Below are 15398 nucleotides of genomic sequence, written 5' to 3'. Positions count from 1 at the left end.
CGAGATTACTACTTTTGAGGTCCTACTTTTTAATTTAGCTCCTAGCTCCTTAAATTCATTTCGTAGGAACTCATCCCTTTTTTTACCTATGTCATTGGTACCAACGTGCACCACGACAACTGGCTGTTCTCCCTCCCTTTTTAGAATGTCCTCCACCCGCTCCGAGACATCCTTGACCCTTGCACCAGGGAGGCAACATACCATCCTGGAGTCTCGGTTGCGGCCGCAGAAACGCCTATCTATTCCCCTTACAATTGAATCCCCTATCACTATCGCTCTTCCACTCTTTTTCCTGCCCTCCTGTGCAACAGAGCCAGCCACGGTGCCATGAACTTGGCTGCTGCTGCCCTCCCCTGATGAGTCATCCCCCTCAACAGTACTCAAAGCGGTGTATCTGTTTTGCAGGGGGATGACCACAGGGGACCCCTGCACTACCTTCCTTGCACTACTCTTCCTGCTGGTCTTCCATTCCCTCGCTGGCTGTGGACCCTTCTCCTGCAGTAAGACCAACTCGCTACACGTGATACTCACGTCATTCTCAGCATAGTACACCTCCTGTACTATCCCCTGGGAAGTCAGGGATGCTTCCGGTGTTCCTGACAGCTACGTGTGCGGGAAGTGCATCCGCCTCCAGCTCCTGACCAACCGCATTGCGGCACTGGAGCTGCGGGTGGATTCACTCTGGAGCATGCACGATGCTGAGAATGACATGAATAGCACGTTTAGCGAGTTGGTCTCACCGCAGCTAAAGGGTACACAGCCAGATAGTAAATGGGGTGACCAACAGGAAGAGCAGTGGAAGGAAGGTAGTGCAGGGGTCCCCTGCGGTCATCCCCCTGCAAAACAGATACACCGTTTTGAGTACTGTTGAGGGGGATGACTCATCAAGGGAGGGCAGCAGCGGCCAAGTTCATGGCACCGTGGGTGGCTCTGCTGCACAGGAGGGCAGGAAAAAGAGTGGGAGAGCTATAATGATAGGGGATTCGATTGTAAGGGGAATAGATGGGTGTTTCTGCGGCCGCAACCGAGACTCCAGGATGGTATGTTGCAAGGGTCAAGGATGTCTCGGAGTGGGTGCAGGACATTTTGAAAAGGGAGGGTGAACAGCCAGTTGTCATGGTGCATATAGGTACCAACGATATAGGTAAAAAATGGGATGAGGTCCTATGAGATGAATTTAGGGAGCTAGGAGCTAAATTTAAAAAGTAGGACCTCAAAAGTAATAATCTCAGGATTGCTACCAGTGCCACGTGCTAGTCAGAGTAGGAATCGCAGGATAGCTCAGATGAATACGTGGCTTGAGGAGTGGTGCAAAAGGGAGGGATTCAAATTCCTGGGATATTGGAACCGGTTCTGGGGGAAGTGGGACCAGTACAAACCAGACAGTCTGCACCTGGGCAGGACCGGAACCAATGCCCTAGGGGGAGTGTTTGCTAGTGCTGTTGGGGAGGAGTTAAACTAATATGGCAGGGGGATGGGAACCTATGCAGGGAGACAGAGGGAAATAAAATGGAGACAGAAGCAAAAGATAGAAAGGAGAATAGTAGAAGTGTAGGGCAGAGAAACCCAAGGCAAAAAACAAAAAAGACCACATTACAGCAAAATTCTAAAGGGGCGAACTGTGTTAAAAAGACAAGCCTGAAGGCTCTGTGCCTCAATGCGAGGAGTATTCGGAATAAGGTGGACGAATTAACTGCGTATACAGTAGTTAACGGAAATGATGTAATTGGCACTACAGAGACATGGCTCCACGGTGACCAAGGCTGGGATCTCAACATTCAGGGGTGTTCAACATTTAGGAAGGATAGGCAGAGAGGAAAAGGAGGCGGGGTGGCGTTGCTGGTTAAAGAGGAAATTAATGCAATAGTAAGGAAGGACATTAGCCTGGATGATGTGGAATCGGTATGGGTGGAGCTGCGGAATACCAAAGGGCAGAAAACGCTAGTGGGAGTTGTGTACAGACCATTAAACAGCAGTAGTGAAGTTGGGGATAGCATCAAACAAGAAATAAGGGATGTGTGCAATAAAGGTAGAGCAGTTATCATGGGTGACCTTAATCTAGATATTGATTGGACTAACCAAACTGGTAGTAATGTGGTAGAGGAGGATTTCCTGGAGTGTAGTCGGGATGGTTTTCTCGACCAATATGTAGAGGAACCAACTAGAGAGCTGGCCATCCTAGACTGGGTGATGTGTAATGAGAAGGGACTAATTAGCAATCTTGTTGTGCGAGGCCGCTTGGGGAAGAGTGACCATAATATGGTAGAATTCTTTATTAAGATGGAGAGTGACACAGTTAATTTGGAAACTAGAATCCTGCACTTAAGGAAAGTTATGAGGCGTGAATTGGCTAGAATAGACTGGCAAATGATACTTAAAGGGTTGATGGTGGATAAGCAATGGCAAACATTTAAAGATCACATGGATGAACTTCAGCAATTGTACATCCCTGTCTGGAGTAAAAATAAAACGCGGAAGGTGGCTCAACCGTGGCTAACAAAGGAAATTAAGGATAGTGTTAAAACCAAGGAAGAGGCATATAAATTGGCTAGAAAAAGTAATAAACCTGAGGACTGGGAGAAATTTAGAATTCAACAGAGGAGGACTAAGGGTTTAATTAAGAGGGGGAAAATAGAGTACGAGAGAAAGCTTGCAGGGAACATAAAAACTGACTGCAAAAGCTTCTTCAGATATGTGAAGAGAAAAAGATTAGTGAAGACAAACGTAGGTCCCTTGCAGTCAGATTCAGGTGAATTTATAATGGTGAACAAAGAAATGGCAGACCAATTGAACAAATACTTCGGTTCTGTCTTCACGAAGGAAGACACAAATAACCTTCTGAATGTACAAGGGGACAGTGGGTCTAGTGAGAAGGAGGAACTGAAGGAATATCCTTATTAGGCGTGAAATTGTGTTCAGGAAATTGATGGGATTGAAGGCTGATAAATCCCCGGAGCCTGATAGTCTGCATCCCAGAGTACTTAAGGAAGTGGCCCTAGAAATAGTGGATGCATTGGTGATCATTTTCCAATAGTCTATCGACTCTGGATCAGTTCCTATGGACTGGAGGGTAGCTAATGTAACACCACTTTTTAAAAAAGGAGGGAGAGAGAAAGCGGGTAATTATAGACCGGTTAGCCTAACATCAGTAGTGGGGGAAATGGTGGAATCAATCATTAAGGATGAAATAGCAGTGCATTTGGAAAGCAGTGACAGGCTCGGTCCAAGTCAACATAGATTTATGAAAGGGAAATCATGCTTGACGAATCTTCTGGAATTTTTTGAGGATGTAACTAGCAGAGTGGACAAGGGAGAACCGGTGGATGTGGTGTATTTGGACTTTCGAAAGGCTTTTGACAAGGTCCCACACAAGAGATTGGTGTGCAAAGTCAAAGCGCATGGTATTGGGGGTAATGTACTGACATGGATAGAGAGTCGGGATAAATGGGTCCTTTTCAGAATGGCAGGCAGTGACTAATGGAGTGCCGCAGGGCTGTGCTGGGACCCCAACTATTTACAATATACATTAATGATTTAGAAACTCATAGAAGCATATAAGATTCTGATGGGACTGGACAGGTTAGTTGCAGGAAGAATGTTCCCGATGTTGAAGTCCAGGACCAGGGGACATAGTCTTAGGATAAGGGGTAGGCCATTTAGGACTGAGATGAGGAGAAACTTCTTCACTCAGAGTTGTTAACCTGGGAATTCCCTGCTGCAGAGAGTTGTTGATGCCAGTTCATTGGATATATTCAAGAAGGAGTTAGATATGGCCCTTACGGCTAAAGGGATCAAAGGGTATGGAGAGAAAGCAGGAAAGGGGTACTGAGGGAATGATCAGCCATGATCTTATTGAATGGCGGTGCAGGCTCGAAGTGCTGAATGGCCTACTCCTGCTCGTATTTTCTGTGTTTCTATGTTGTGAGTAAGGTGGTGTGGGTTTAAGGCTGGAGGATCAGTGTTCATATTACTGTGGATATTTTCCATCATCATCTATATTAATTTAAAATTCTTGCAACTGTACATTTTCTGCTGTCACACTTCTTACTCTGTGTCATGATTTTTGTCACATCTTGTGACAATTGGTAATGCCTGAGGGGATGGCAGCTTATCTTACTCTTGTTATGTAGCATTGTAACACCGGATTTACTATGGACAAAAGCTAAATAATGCAGAGGCTGGAAATCAAAAATAAAAACAGAAAATGCTGGAAATACTCAGCAGGTCAGGCAGCATCTGTGGAGAGAGAAAGAGAGTTAACCTTTCAGGTCAGTGACCCTTTCGTCTGAACTGAAAAAAGTCAGAGATGTAACAGGTTTTAAGCAAGTGTAGGGGAGGGGAGGAAAGAACAAAAGGGAAGGTCTGTGATAGAGTGGAAGGCAGGAGAGATTAAAAGACAAAAGGGATGGTGGTGCAAGGCAAAAGGAGCTGGAAATGGGACAAGTAAAGAAACAAAAGATGAGTCTAGTAGATGAGGTGCAAATGGGAATGGCAGAATCATGATCTGTGGTGCTGTTCGAGTTTATATTGCGTTTCATTGGAACAGTGTAAGAGGCCGAGGACGGAGGTATCAGAGTGGGAGTGTAGCGGAGAATTAAAGTGACAGGTGACCAGATGCTCAGAGTCATGCTTGTGGACTGAATGGAGGTGTTCTGAAGAACGGTCACCCAATCTGTGTTTGGTCTCCCCAATGTAGAGGAGACCGCATTGTGAGCAGCGAATACAGTATTTTTGAAAGAAGTACAAGAAAATCGCTGTTTCACCTGGAAAGGAGTGTATGAGGCCCTGGACAGTGGGAAGAGAGGAGGTAAAAGGGCAGGTGTTGCATCTCCTGCACTTGCACGGAAAGGTTCCTCTTCTCTTCGGCAGTCCCCCGGAGGATGACTTGCTTCCACACTAATGAGTTCTGAGGTGACTGATGAGTCTGATGTGGGATCTACAGACTCTGTCACAGGTGGGGCAGATGGTGTTTGGAGAGATGGGTGGGTGGGCTGCTTGAGTTGTCGTACGTTCCTTCTGCTGTTTGTACTTGGCTTCCGCGTGCTCCCAAAGAAGAGATTCGAGCTGTTCGGTGCTTTCCCGAATGCTTCCCCTCCACTTTGAGCAATCTTGGGTCAGAGATTCCCAAGAATCAGTGGGGATGTTACATTTTTTTCAGGGAGGCTGTGAGAGTGTCTTTTTAAAGCATTTTCTCTGCCCTCCTGGGGCTCGCTTTCCGTGGCGGAGCTCGGAGTAGAGTGCTTGCTTCGGGAGTCTTCTATCAGGCATGAGGACAATGTGGCCCGTCCATCGGAGCTGATTGAGCGTGGTCAATACCTCGATGATGGGGATGTTGGCCTGAGAGCCAATGAATTTGCAGGATTTTGCAGATGTAGCATTGGTGATACTTCTCCAGTGCTTTGAGGTGCCTACTGTATAGAGTCCATGTCTCTGAAGCATATCGGAGGGCAGGTATCGCTACTGCTCTGTAGACCATGAGCTTGGTGCTGAGTTTGAGATCTTGGTCTTCAAACACCCTTTTCCACAGGAGACTGAAGGCTGCACTGGCACACTGAAGGCGGCGTGGGCAGGGAAGGGGGTGCTGGGAGTGAATGAGGAGTGGAGCAGGGTGTCATGGAGGGAATGGTCCCTTCAGAATGCTGAAAGGGGAGGGGAAGATGTTTGGTGATGGGATAACACTAGACGTGGCAGAAATGGTGGAGGATGATCTATTGAATGTGAAGGCTGGTGGGGTGGATGGTGAGGACAAGGGGAACCCTTTTATTACGGAACTTGCTATTCAGCCCGCCTACACTAGGTGGTGAAATCCACACTGTGACTCCGTTTGGATTTCGTCCCCTACGGTGCACAACGGACATGATGTTTGCAGCACAACAGCTACAGAAAAAATGCAGGGAACAGTGCTAGCCCTTACACATGGCCTTCTTCGACCTTACAAAGGCCTTTGGCACTGTCAACCACGAGGGTCTATGGAGCATCTTCCTCCGTTTCCGATCCCCCCAAAAGTTTGTCATCATCCCCGCCTGCTCCACGACGACATGCAGGCCGTGATCCTTACCAACGGATCCATCACAAACGCAGTCTACGTCCGGACTGGGGTCAAACAGGGCTGCGTCATCGCTCCAAACCTCTTCTCAATCTTTCTCACTGCCATGCTCCACCTCACAGTCAGCAAGCTCCCCGCTCGAGTGGAACTAAACTATGGAACCAGTGGGAACCTGTTCAACCTGCGCCATCTCCAGGCCAGGTCCAAGACTACCCCAACCTCTGTCGGCGAGCTACAGTACGCGGACGACACCTGCGTCTGCACACATATAGAGGCTGAACTCCAGGACATACTCAACGTACTTACTGAGGCGTACGAAAGCATCGGCCTTACGCTAACATCCGTAAGACAAAGGTCCTCCACTAGTCTGTCCTCGCTGCACAGCACTGCCCCCCCAGTCATCATGATCCACGGCGCGGCCCTGGACACCGTGGACCACTTCCCACTTTCTTGGGAGCCTCCTATCAACAAAAGCAGGCATCGACGACTAGCTCTAACACCGCCTCCAGTGCACCAGTGCAGCCTTCGGCTGCCTGAGGAAAAGAGTGTTTGAAGACCAGACCCTCAAAACTGCCACCAAGCTCATGGTCTATGGGGCTGTAGTAATACCTGCTCTCCTGTATGGCTCAGAGACTTGGACCACGTACAGCAGACACCTCAAGTTGCTGGAGAAATATCACTAACGATGTCTCCGCAAGATCCTACAAATCCCCTGGGAGGACAGGCGCGCCAACATCCTCAACATTGAAGCACTGACCATACTCGATCAGCTCTGCTGGCCAGGCCACATAGTTCGCATGCCAGACACGAGACTCCCAAAGCAAGTGCTCTACTTGGAGCTCCTTCACAGCAAACGAGCCGAAGGTGGGCAGCGGAAACGTTGCAAGGACACCCTCAAAGCCTCCCTGATAAAGTGCGACATCCCCACTGACAACTGAGTCCCTGGCCCAAGACCACCCTAAGTGGACGAAGTGCATCTGAGAGGGCGCTGAGCACCTCGAGTCTCAACGCCGAGAGCATGCAGAAATCAAGCGCAGGCAGCGGAACGAGCATGTGGCAAACCAGTCCCACCCACCCCTTCCCTCAACGACTATCTGTCCCACCTGTGACGGAGTCTGTGGCTCTCGTATTGGACTGTTCAGCCACCAAAGAACTCACTTCAGGAATTGAAGCAAATCTTCCTCGATTCCGAGGGACTGTCTATGATGATGATGATGACTAGGTGGCGCAAGTATTTATTTTTATTTTACTACCTCAGTTTACTAGAAGCTCTGAACCTTTTTATTTATTCATTTTTGGGAGGTGGGCATCCCTGGCATGCCCACCATTTATTGCCCATCCCTAATTGACCTGAGAATGTGGTGGTGGGCCTTGTTTTGGTACAGTTGACGTATTTTCTAGGCCACTTCAGGGTCAGTTATGAAGCAAGTATTGAGGAGAATAATATTGAAAAAAAAAACTTCCAATGCTTGTGATTTTAATGCAAAAAAATCCCCGGAACGGTAAGGCAAATGTCTTTGTGTAAACCTACTATTCTTCATTAACGCTGTTCAGATTTACATAAATATTATGTTTTTCAAGAAAGTTGCCACATTTACTGGGTAACTGCACCACCTGGTGTGGCACTGACTGGACAGACAGATAGGGAAGGCACCAGGTTCTCATCCTTATACCCTGCCGAAAGGGAGCTACAACATGGCTGCATTGTCCCAGTCCAATAGAGAGGGCCCTGTGAGTAGCTGAGTTTTGGCTGCATTTCTGTCAGTGACTGAAAACCACTAGTGGTGGAAGGGGGGGTGGGGGGGGAGGGTGGCAGGAAGGGAAGAAGGTTGCAGTGTGGCCACAATACGGCTCTGATAACCTCTGTGAGGGTCTCAAGTGGTTGGGCTCACCTCGACCTTCTGTAGCAGAAATAAAATCTTGAAACCATTAACAGGCCTTTGTTTGTGAACAGGGATGTTCTGAAGGTGTCAAAGAACATGCAAATGGAAAGAGAAAGTCTGCTGAGACAGCTGGAACTTCTCAGGTAATTATTGGCACTAATCAATGGCAAACAGACTAAGCGGCTCAGCTGTATTGTAGAAAGTTGGTTTTCTTAATAACTGCATTTTAATTACATAATGTTTCACTCTTGGTGTAATAAAGGAGAAATGATTTCAATAGATTTAGGGCTAGAAATTCAGTTGGGGAGCTCCTATTATCGCCCGGGCGCTAAATTTGGTGCTTTTGCACTGGGCCAAGCAAAATTCAGTCCCAGCGCCTTGAGAGTGCGCGCTAAAGGAAACGGTTCATACTTAGCTAGGCTGGGTGCACAACTGAAGCTCCTGCATTCGAGCCAGCTTCATAGTGCCCTAAGAGAGGCCTCCCTGCAAAAAAAAACCATCAGACCAAAATTCACAAAATACATTCCCTGTACATTACGCACCCCAAATAAAGTTAAATCGCAAAAATCAATCACATTTACCTGATGCAGACATGCCTTCCCTTAGCACCCCAGGACAGCTCTGCACGCCGGATTTTCTCTGATGAGATCACTGCGGGTTGCTAAGTGTGGCGAGCAAACCGACGTTTGCTTCCGTGTCGCTACCGGGGGCGTTGTACACTGGCACAACGCTCCCGGGCGATGCTCCTCAGCGCTGCCGGTAACTGCACACTCAAGTTGCCGAGCGACACTACTGTCGACACTTGCTGACGCTAACCCTTTAGCACCCCTCGTGGGGGACGCTATCCAACCAAGTTGTTCGCCCAATGTATTTGATATTCTAAATCACTTTCTTGCTGCCTTTCGGATATATATTCATTCCAGTCATTAAATTTAGCAAAAAAAAGTAATGCAAGTACCTGTATAAACTGGTGTTCTCTGCTTTATACTCTTGTCTATTTTATGCACGAAACTGAAACAACTGAGGAAAATATAGCCCCTTATCGGAATATAGGACAATTGAAAGGAGCAGGAGTAGGCCTTTCAGCCCCTCGAGCCTGTTTCACCATTCAATTATATCACTGCTGATCTGTACCTCAGCTCCATTCACTTGCTTTTCCTCCATATCCATATTATGTATATATTATGGGCATATATGACACTCCCATCACAGTGATGCTGGCAAAGTCTGTCCAGGTGGAATCAACCTGCCGGCACTTTGGCTGCAGGAAGCAAGGAGTGTGCTTGCTGTGGTAGCACGCATACTGAAACTGCAAGATGTGTGCTCTTCAAAGGCCAGTCCGGTTGAAGAAACGACACATGACTCCACAATGTTGGGTGCTGCGGACTGTTACTGTAACCCCTCCTCTCTCCATCCCCCGAGTAGATTGTTTATGCCTTTTAAATAATGCCTGGGTGGGTTTTTCAGCACAAAGCAGTAATGCGTGCTTACATGTTCAGTTGACCGACTAAACCACAGGAGCGATGCAAGTCAGAAGCGTAGTGAAGCGTTTAAGCCAACACCAATATAACAGTGGTGGATCTGAAATGGAGATTTTTCTCCCCAGGGTGGATACTCAGCAGAGATAAAGATTGAGTACTCATTAAACCAGTGGGATTAACTGTGTGGACTGAGACCTGTGTGTAGTTCAGTGCAGTGTCTGTGATCGCTGAATATAAATCTATCCTTTGTCTTTCAATCAGGGAGATGAACAAGAAGCTCCGGGACGAAAGGGATGCCTCTGAAGCCAAGAAGCTGGTTAGTCTCAAAAAGCGAGTTGTAGTACAGAAGCGTGACAAATGCTGCTGCTGCTGCTGTTGCCGTCCCGTGGGCCCATACAATGGTCCCTGGGACCACTGTAAACCTTAGCTGCCAAACTTCACACCTTTTCAGGAGTATCATTTTTCTGGGCACAAAGGAGTGAGACTGATTTATTCCAACTTGTTAAGTTTGCACAGTGCTGGTTATTTTCAAAGATAGGTTTAATCTGCTCTAACCCAAAGGAATGAATCTCACTGGACAAGATGTGTCAGGTCATCTTTACCACAGCTTCATTTTCACACATGTCAGCACAATACTTGCACTTACTGATGGAAATTAGAGTCTCTTTAGTCACAAGGAGCAGCAGATTTGACATGCTTCCTATCAGTTACAATGTGCAAAGAGAGGAACAGAACATCATAATATGACATTTTTGGTCAGAACAAATTAATTTCTGGTTCATGGAGCCTTTTTTGTTCAGTACACTAACCAGATAGGCTGCTGCATCTTCAAGATGTATTTTGTGTGTGTGTGTGTCTTTGTTGGAAAAAGGAAATCCAATTCTCTTAATTGCAGCTGTTACATGAAAGTTTTTCAACATGTGACCAATTACTTTCCAAAGGCTTCGTCATTGCCTTTAGCCACTGCTTCATCTTACAAACACAATGGTTCGGCTTATAAATAAAGTAAGGTAATTTGCACAAACATTGCAGGTCAGTGAGGGATAGAAAAGGAGTGTTGATATTTGTTTAAAGTGTATTGACAGAGCCTGGAAGTTAATTTCTATACAACTAATCTTTTACCACATGTTTCAAACAAAACCATAAGCTGCTGTACTGAAGAGAGATGTAATTATAATAATACCACCGGAGTCTCTGCTGCTGTTCATTCTTATTGTACATTTTAGAATATATAACATCATGGTGGCTGATTTGTATTCTATAATTAGGAACCATTAAAATCAGTTTTTATTGTTTTTTTCACCAGTAAATTCATGGATATCTTTTGGATAATGAATCAGTTCAAACTGATTTCCTCCTAAACTTGAAAACCTTTCCCTCCCTCTCACCACCCCCCCCCCCCTCCCCAAAGTTTCCACATTGTCTTACCACAGCGTAGAGTCTGGAGAGATATGCGATGCCCGCATACACTTTGCACGCTGTATGGGCCACGCTATAGTGACGGATGCATTTGATTTGTGTAATTTAGATTTTTTTTTAAGGGGACCATAATCATTTTTAAGTACTTCTGTGAGGACTGTATTCTTTATACTGCAACAGACACCAATCTTTCCTACCTAGTTAGGTATGGAGCAAGGGCAGGTACAAATCAGCCATGATCAAACTGAATGATGGGACAAGCTCGAAGCGCTGAATGGCCTGATCCTATGCTTAAGGGCATCGGTGCATCCACACAATTGCCACGACGATGGTCCCTCGAAGACTCCCGTTACAATCAAAGGCTCTGATTATCCACCAAGACATGGTTTGCTAAAAGCGAGATTGCCACTGTTCCAACAATGCATAGTCTCCAACAATTTTTATTATCCCACCATCATAGTGGAAACCACCCCAATAATGGATTCTTGAACTTCTTATTTAAAATAAACTATTTAAGGGGTAAATGGAACTGAGGTACAGACCAGCCATGATCCAATAGAATGGCGGAACAAGCTTGAGGGGTTAACGGCCTAATCATTTTCCTATGTTAAGGTAAAGCCTGAAGCCAAGAATCATAAATGTGGCATCGGAATTGAGTTAATATTTATGGGTTGTCATGTTGCTTGACTATACCTTTTTTTTTTAAGTCCCTTGCTTATTTTCTAGACTTAGAAAATGAGAGGAAATCATTTTTTTTTATGTTTTTATTTTGGGGAAGATAGGCTCAATTTTTTTCCCACTGATTTTTCTCCTTTTCTTTAAAAAATAAACTTTAAAAAAATCCAGGCAAAAAGTTTTTTATTTTCAGTTGCCAATAAGAACTGACTTAAACATAGAAAATAGTTGCGGAAGTAGGCCATTCGGCCTTTCGATCCTGCACCACCATTCAATATGATCATGGCTGATCATGCATTTCAATACACCATTCCTGCTTTCTCTCCATACTCCTTGATCCCTTTAGCCGTGAGGGCCACATCTAACTCCCTTTTGAATATATCTAACGAACTGGCCCCAACAACTTTCTGTGGTAGAGAATTCCACATGCCCACAACTTTCTGAGTGAAGAAGTTTCTCCTCATCTTGGTCCGAAATGGCTTCCCCCTTATCCTTAGACTTGTGACCCCTGGTTCTGGACTTCCCCAACATCGGGAACATTCTTCCTGCATCTAACCTGTCCAATCCCTTCAGAATTTTATATGTTTCTATGAGAGCCCCTCTCATTCTTCTAAATTCCATTTAATACAAGCCTAGTCAATCCAGTCTTTCTTAATACGTCAGTCCTGTCATCCCGGGAATCAGTCTGGTGAACCTTTGCTGCACTCCCTCAATAGCAAGAATGTCCTTCCTCAGATTAGGAGACCAAAACTGTACATAATATTCAAGGTGTGGCCTCACCAAAGCCCTGTACAACTGTAGTAAGACCTCCCTGCTCTTATATTCGAATCCTCTCGCTATGAAGGCCAACATGCCATTTGCTGCCTTCACCGCCTGCTGCACCTGTATGCCAACCTTTAATGACTGACACCCAGGTCTCGTTGCCCCTCCCCCTTTACCAATCTGTCACCATTCAGATAATAATCAGCCCTCCTGTTTTTACCACCAAAGTGGATAACTTCACATTTATTCACATTATACCGCATCTGTCATCTATTTACCCACTCACCTAACCTATCCATGTCACCCTGCAGCCTCTTAGCATCCTCCTCACAGCTCACACTGCCATCCAGCTTAGTATCATCTGCAAACTTGGAGATATTACATTCAATTCCTTCGTCTAAATCATGAATATATATTGTAAATAGCTGGGGTCCCAGCTATTTACCTTGCGGTACTCCACTAGTCACTGCCTGCCATTCTGAAATGGACCCATTTATCCTAACTCTCTGCTTCCTGTCTGCCAACCAGTTCTCTATCCACATCAGTACATTACCCCCAATATCATGTGCTTTAATTTTGCACACTAATCTTTTATGTGGGACCTTGTCAAAAGCCTTTTGAAAGCCTAAATACACCACATGCACTGGCACCCCCTTGTCTACTCGACTAGTTACATCCTCAAAAAATTCTAGAAGATTTGTCAAGCATGATTTCCCTTTCATAAATCCATGCTGACTTGGACCGATCCTGTCACTGCTTTCCAAATATGCTGCTATTACATCTTTAATAATTGATTCCAACATTGTCCCCACCACCAATGTCAGGCTGACTGGTCTATAATTCCCAGTTTTCTCTCTCCTTTTTTAAAAAGTGGGGTTACATTAGCTACCCTCCAGTCCATAGGAACTGATCCAGAGTCGATAGAATGTTGGAAAATGACCACCAATGCATCCACTATTTCTAGGGCCACTTTCTTAAGTACTCTGGGATGCAGATTATCAGGCCCTGGGGATTTATTGGCCTTCAATCCCATCAATTTCCCTAACACAATTTCCTGACTAATAAGTCAGCAAATTGTGTTGATTTCCTTTCGTTCCTCCTTCTCGCTAGACCCTCGGTCCCCTAATATTTCCGGAAGGTTATTTATATCTTCCTTAGTGAAGACAGAACCAAAGTATTTGTTCAATTGGTCTGCCATTTCTTTGTTCCCCATTATGACTTCACCTGATTCTGATTGTAAGAGACCTATATTTGTCTTCACTAATCTTTTTCTCTTCACGTATCTGGAGAAGCTTTTGCAGTCAGTTTTTATATTCCCTGCAAGCTTACTCTTTTTTCTATTTTCCCCCTCCTAATTATACCCTTTGTGCTCCTCTGCTGAATTCTAAATTTCTCTCAGTCCTCAGATTTGCTGCTTTTTTTTTTGCCGATTTATATGTCTCTTCCTTGGATTTAACACTATCCCTAATTTCCCTTGTAAGCCACGGTTGAGCTACCTTCCCCCTTTTATTTTTACGCGAGACAATTTTCATTCATAGTTTGCTACCTCATTTTAACCCAAGACCATCCTGTCTGACATTAAAAGTTACAATTAGTGTCTGACCATCGTAGTCTTTCACTGGGGGGCACCAGCAATACATTGCTTTGTTTAAACAAATTGTCTTCTGCCCTCCCACCTTCCTATTGTGTACTTCTATGCAATCCCCTTAAACTGCAACTTCAGGGTATGTGGAAGGGACATTTCAGGGCTGGATGATTGCAGTTCATACCGGACCATTGCCCTGTTACATGACTTGTATTTTACCGCTACGTGACCAGTCATACATGCTTTAGAGTCTGTCCACCTCAGTTGAGAGGGAGGAAAAGGGGTCGATGTGAAGACTAGGCATTCAGAGGAAGATAGGGTAATGGGAGTGGATCACACAATGATGCACCTGGTAGCTAATCTTTACCAGAAGGTTGCTAGCTGTATTCGACGTCTTGATTGTACCAGCTTTATTCTCTACACTTTGGATTTTTGAAGAACTATTGAGAGAATAACTCTTATATTTAACATTTATTTTTATTCTCCCTGCACCTCCCTAACAGTTCCCAAAAGGAAAGACTTTATTGCCTTGAAATTCTTCTCGGGCGCTGGCGCACAACAGGCAGTGTCAGATCGACCACCTGTTATACGCAGTGCAGTCAATGGAGCTGAATATCCTGTGCTGGGTATAACGGGCAGCTGATCTGATTCCACCCGTTTCGCACTACCGCCCGAGGCCAATTTCTCGGCCTATAGTTTTGGAAACTGTTTAGGTAGGGGTGGTTTGGGGATATCGTAGCCTGGTTTCGAGTGCATCACCAAAGTTCTGTATTCGTACTTCTGTGCATAAGAGGTGTGCAAAACTATGGCTAGGTGTTATATTTCTGAATTTCCCATGTATCGTTTTGCTAGAAATTTAGGCGGAACCCAGTATTGCAGCTGCCCAAAACAAATAGCCCTGTTCAACTCATTTAATGTCTCTATGTCCAATGAAAGTGGCTGGAATGCAACCAGATTATACACCTTCATCTTTTATGCACTTCGAGGGACTGTTTCACAGTTGAGTGTCTGGATTTTAATAAAAACTATTGGCCAACAAATAAATATTGATTTAAAATATCCCCCTCCCCCAGGACAAGGTTGAGGAACGAAGGATGTGAGAATCCATTCTTCACTACCTGGTGTTGTAACTTCACAGCTCTAGGAGCTACATTACAAGAATAAGTCCTCATATCTTTGGAGCTCCTCGGGAAAAAAAACACTTATTTCCTTAAGGAATTATTTAATTTGCTACAGGTGTTTTGTAGGCAATAATTTGTTGTGTGTTTGTAAATAAATTGTTTTATTGACTTCTACAGTTATGATAGATTCTTAGATGAAAATGACTGACTGAATCTGGAAGTTATTCAGCCTTCATTTGTGAAGACTGTTGCATACAATCATTTGATTAACAACACAGATTATGGGAGGGAAAACTTATCACCTTGTGACTCTTTAAGGGATTTGGATCTGGTTTGGTAATTTCTCTCAGATCCCATTCTGTTGTGCGCATAAAGCCTTGTTCTGGATCGCATCTTTGATCCACTTTCACTTTTGTGGACAGCAGG

At 45.1% G+C, this 15398-nt stretch overlaps 1 protein-coding gene across 1 annotated transcript in view; it reads left to right on the top strand.

Annotated features, from left to right (window-relative positions):
• cracr2b (calcium release activated channel regulator 2B) overlaps positions 1 to 15398 on the top strand; it is a 207416-nt gene that overhangs the window by 133861 nt on the left and 58157 nt on the right. Inside the window, exons 8-9 of the mRNA XM_070898566.1 lie at positions 8001 to 8072; positions 9672 to 9726. Coding sequence (XP_070754667.1) covers positions 8001 to 8072; positions 9672 to 9726 — 127 coding nt within the window. The remainder of the gene's footprint in view (positions 1 to 8000; positions 8073 to 9671; positions 9727 to 15398) is intronic.

This window comes from Pristiophorus japonicus, chromosome 14 (assembly GCF_044704955.1).
Source record: "Pristiophorus japonicus isolate sPriJap1 chromosome 14, sPriJap1.hap1, whole genome shotgun sequence".
Lineage (NCBI taxonomy): Eukaryota > Metazoa > Chordata > Chondrichthyes > Pristiophoridae > Pristiophorus > Pristiophorus japonicus.
This window is presented reverse-complemented; position numbering and strand designations above follow the sequence as displayed.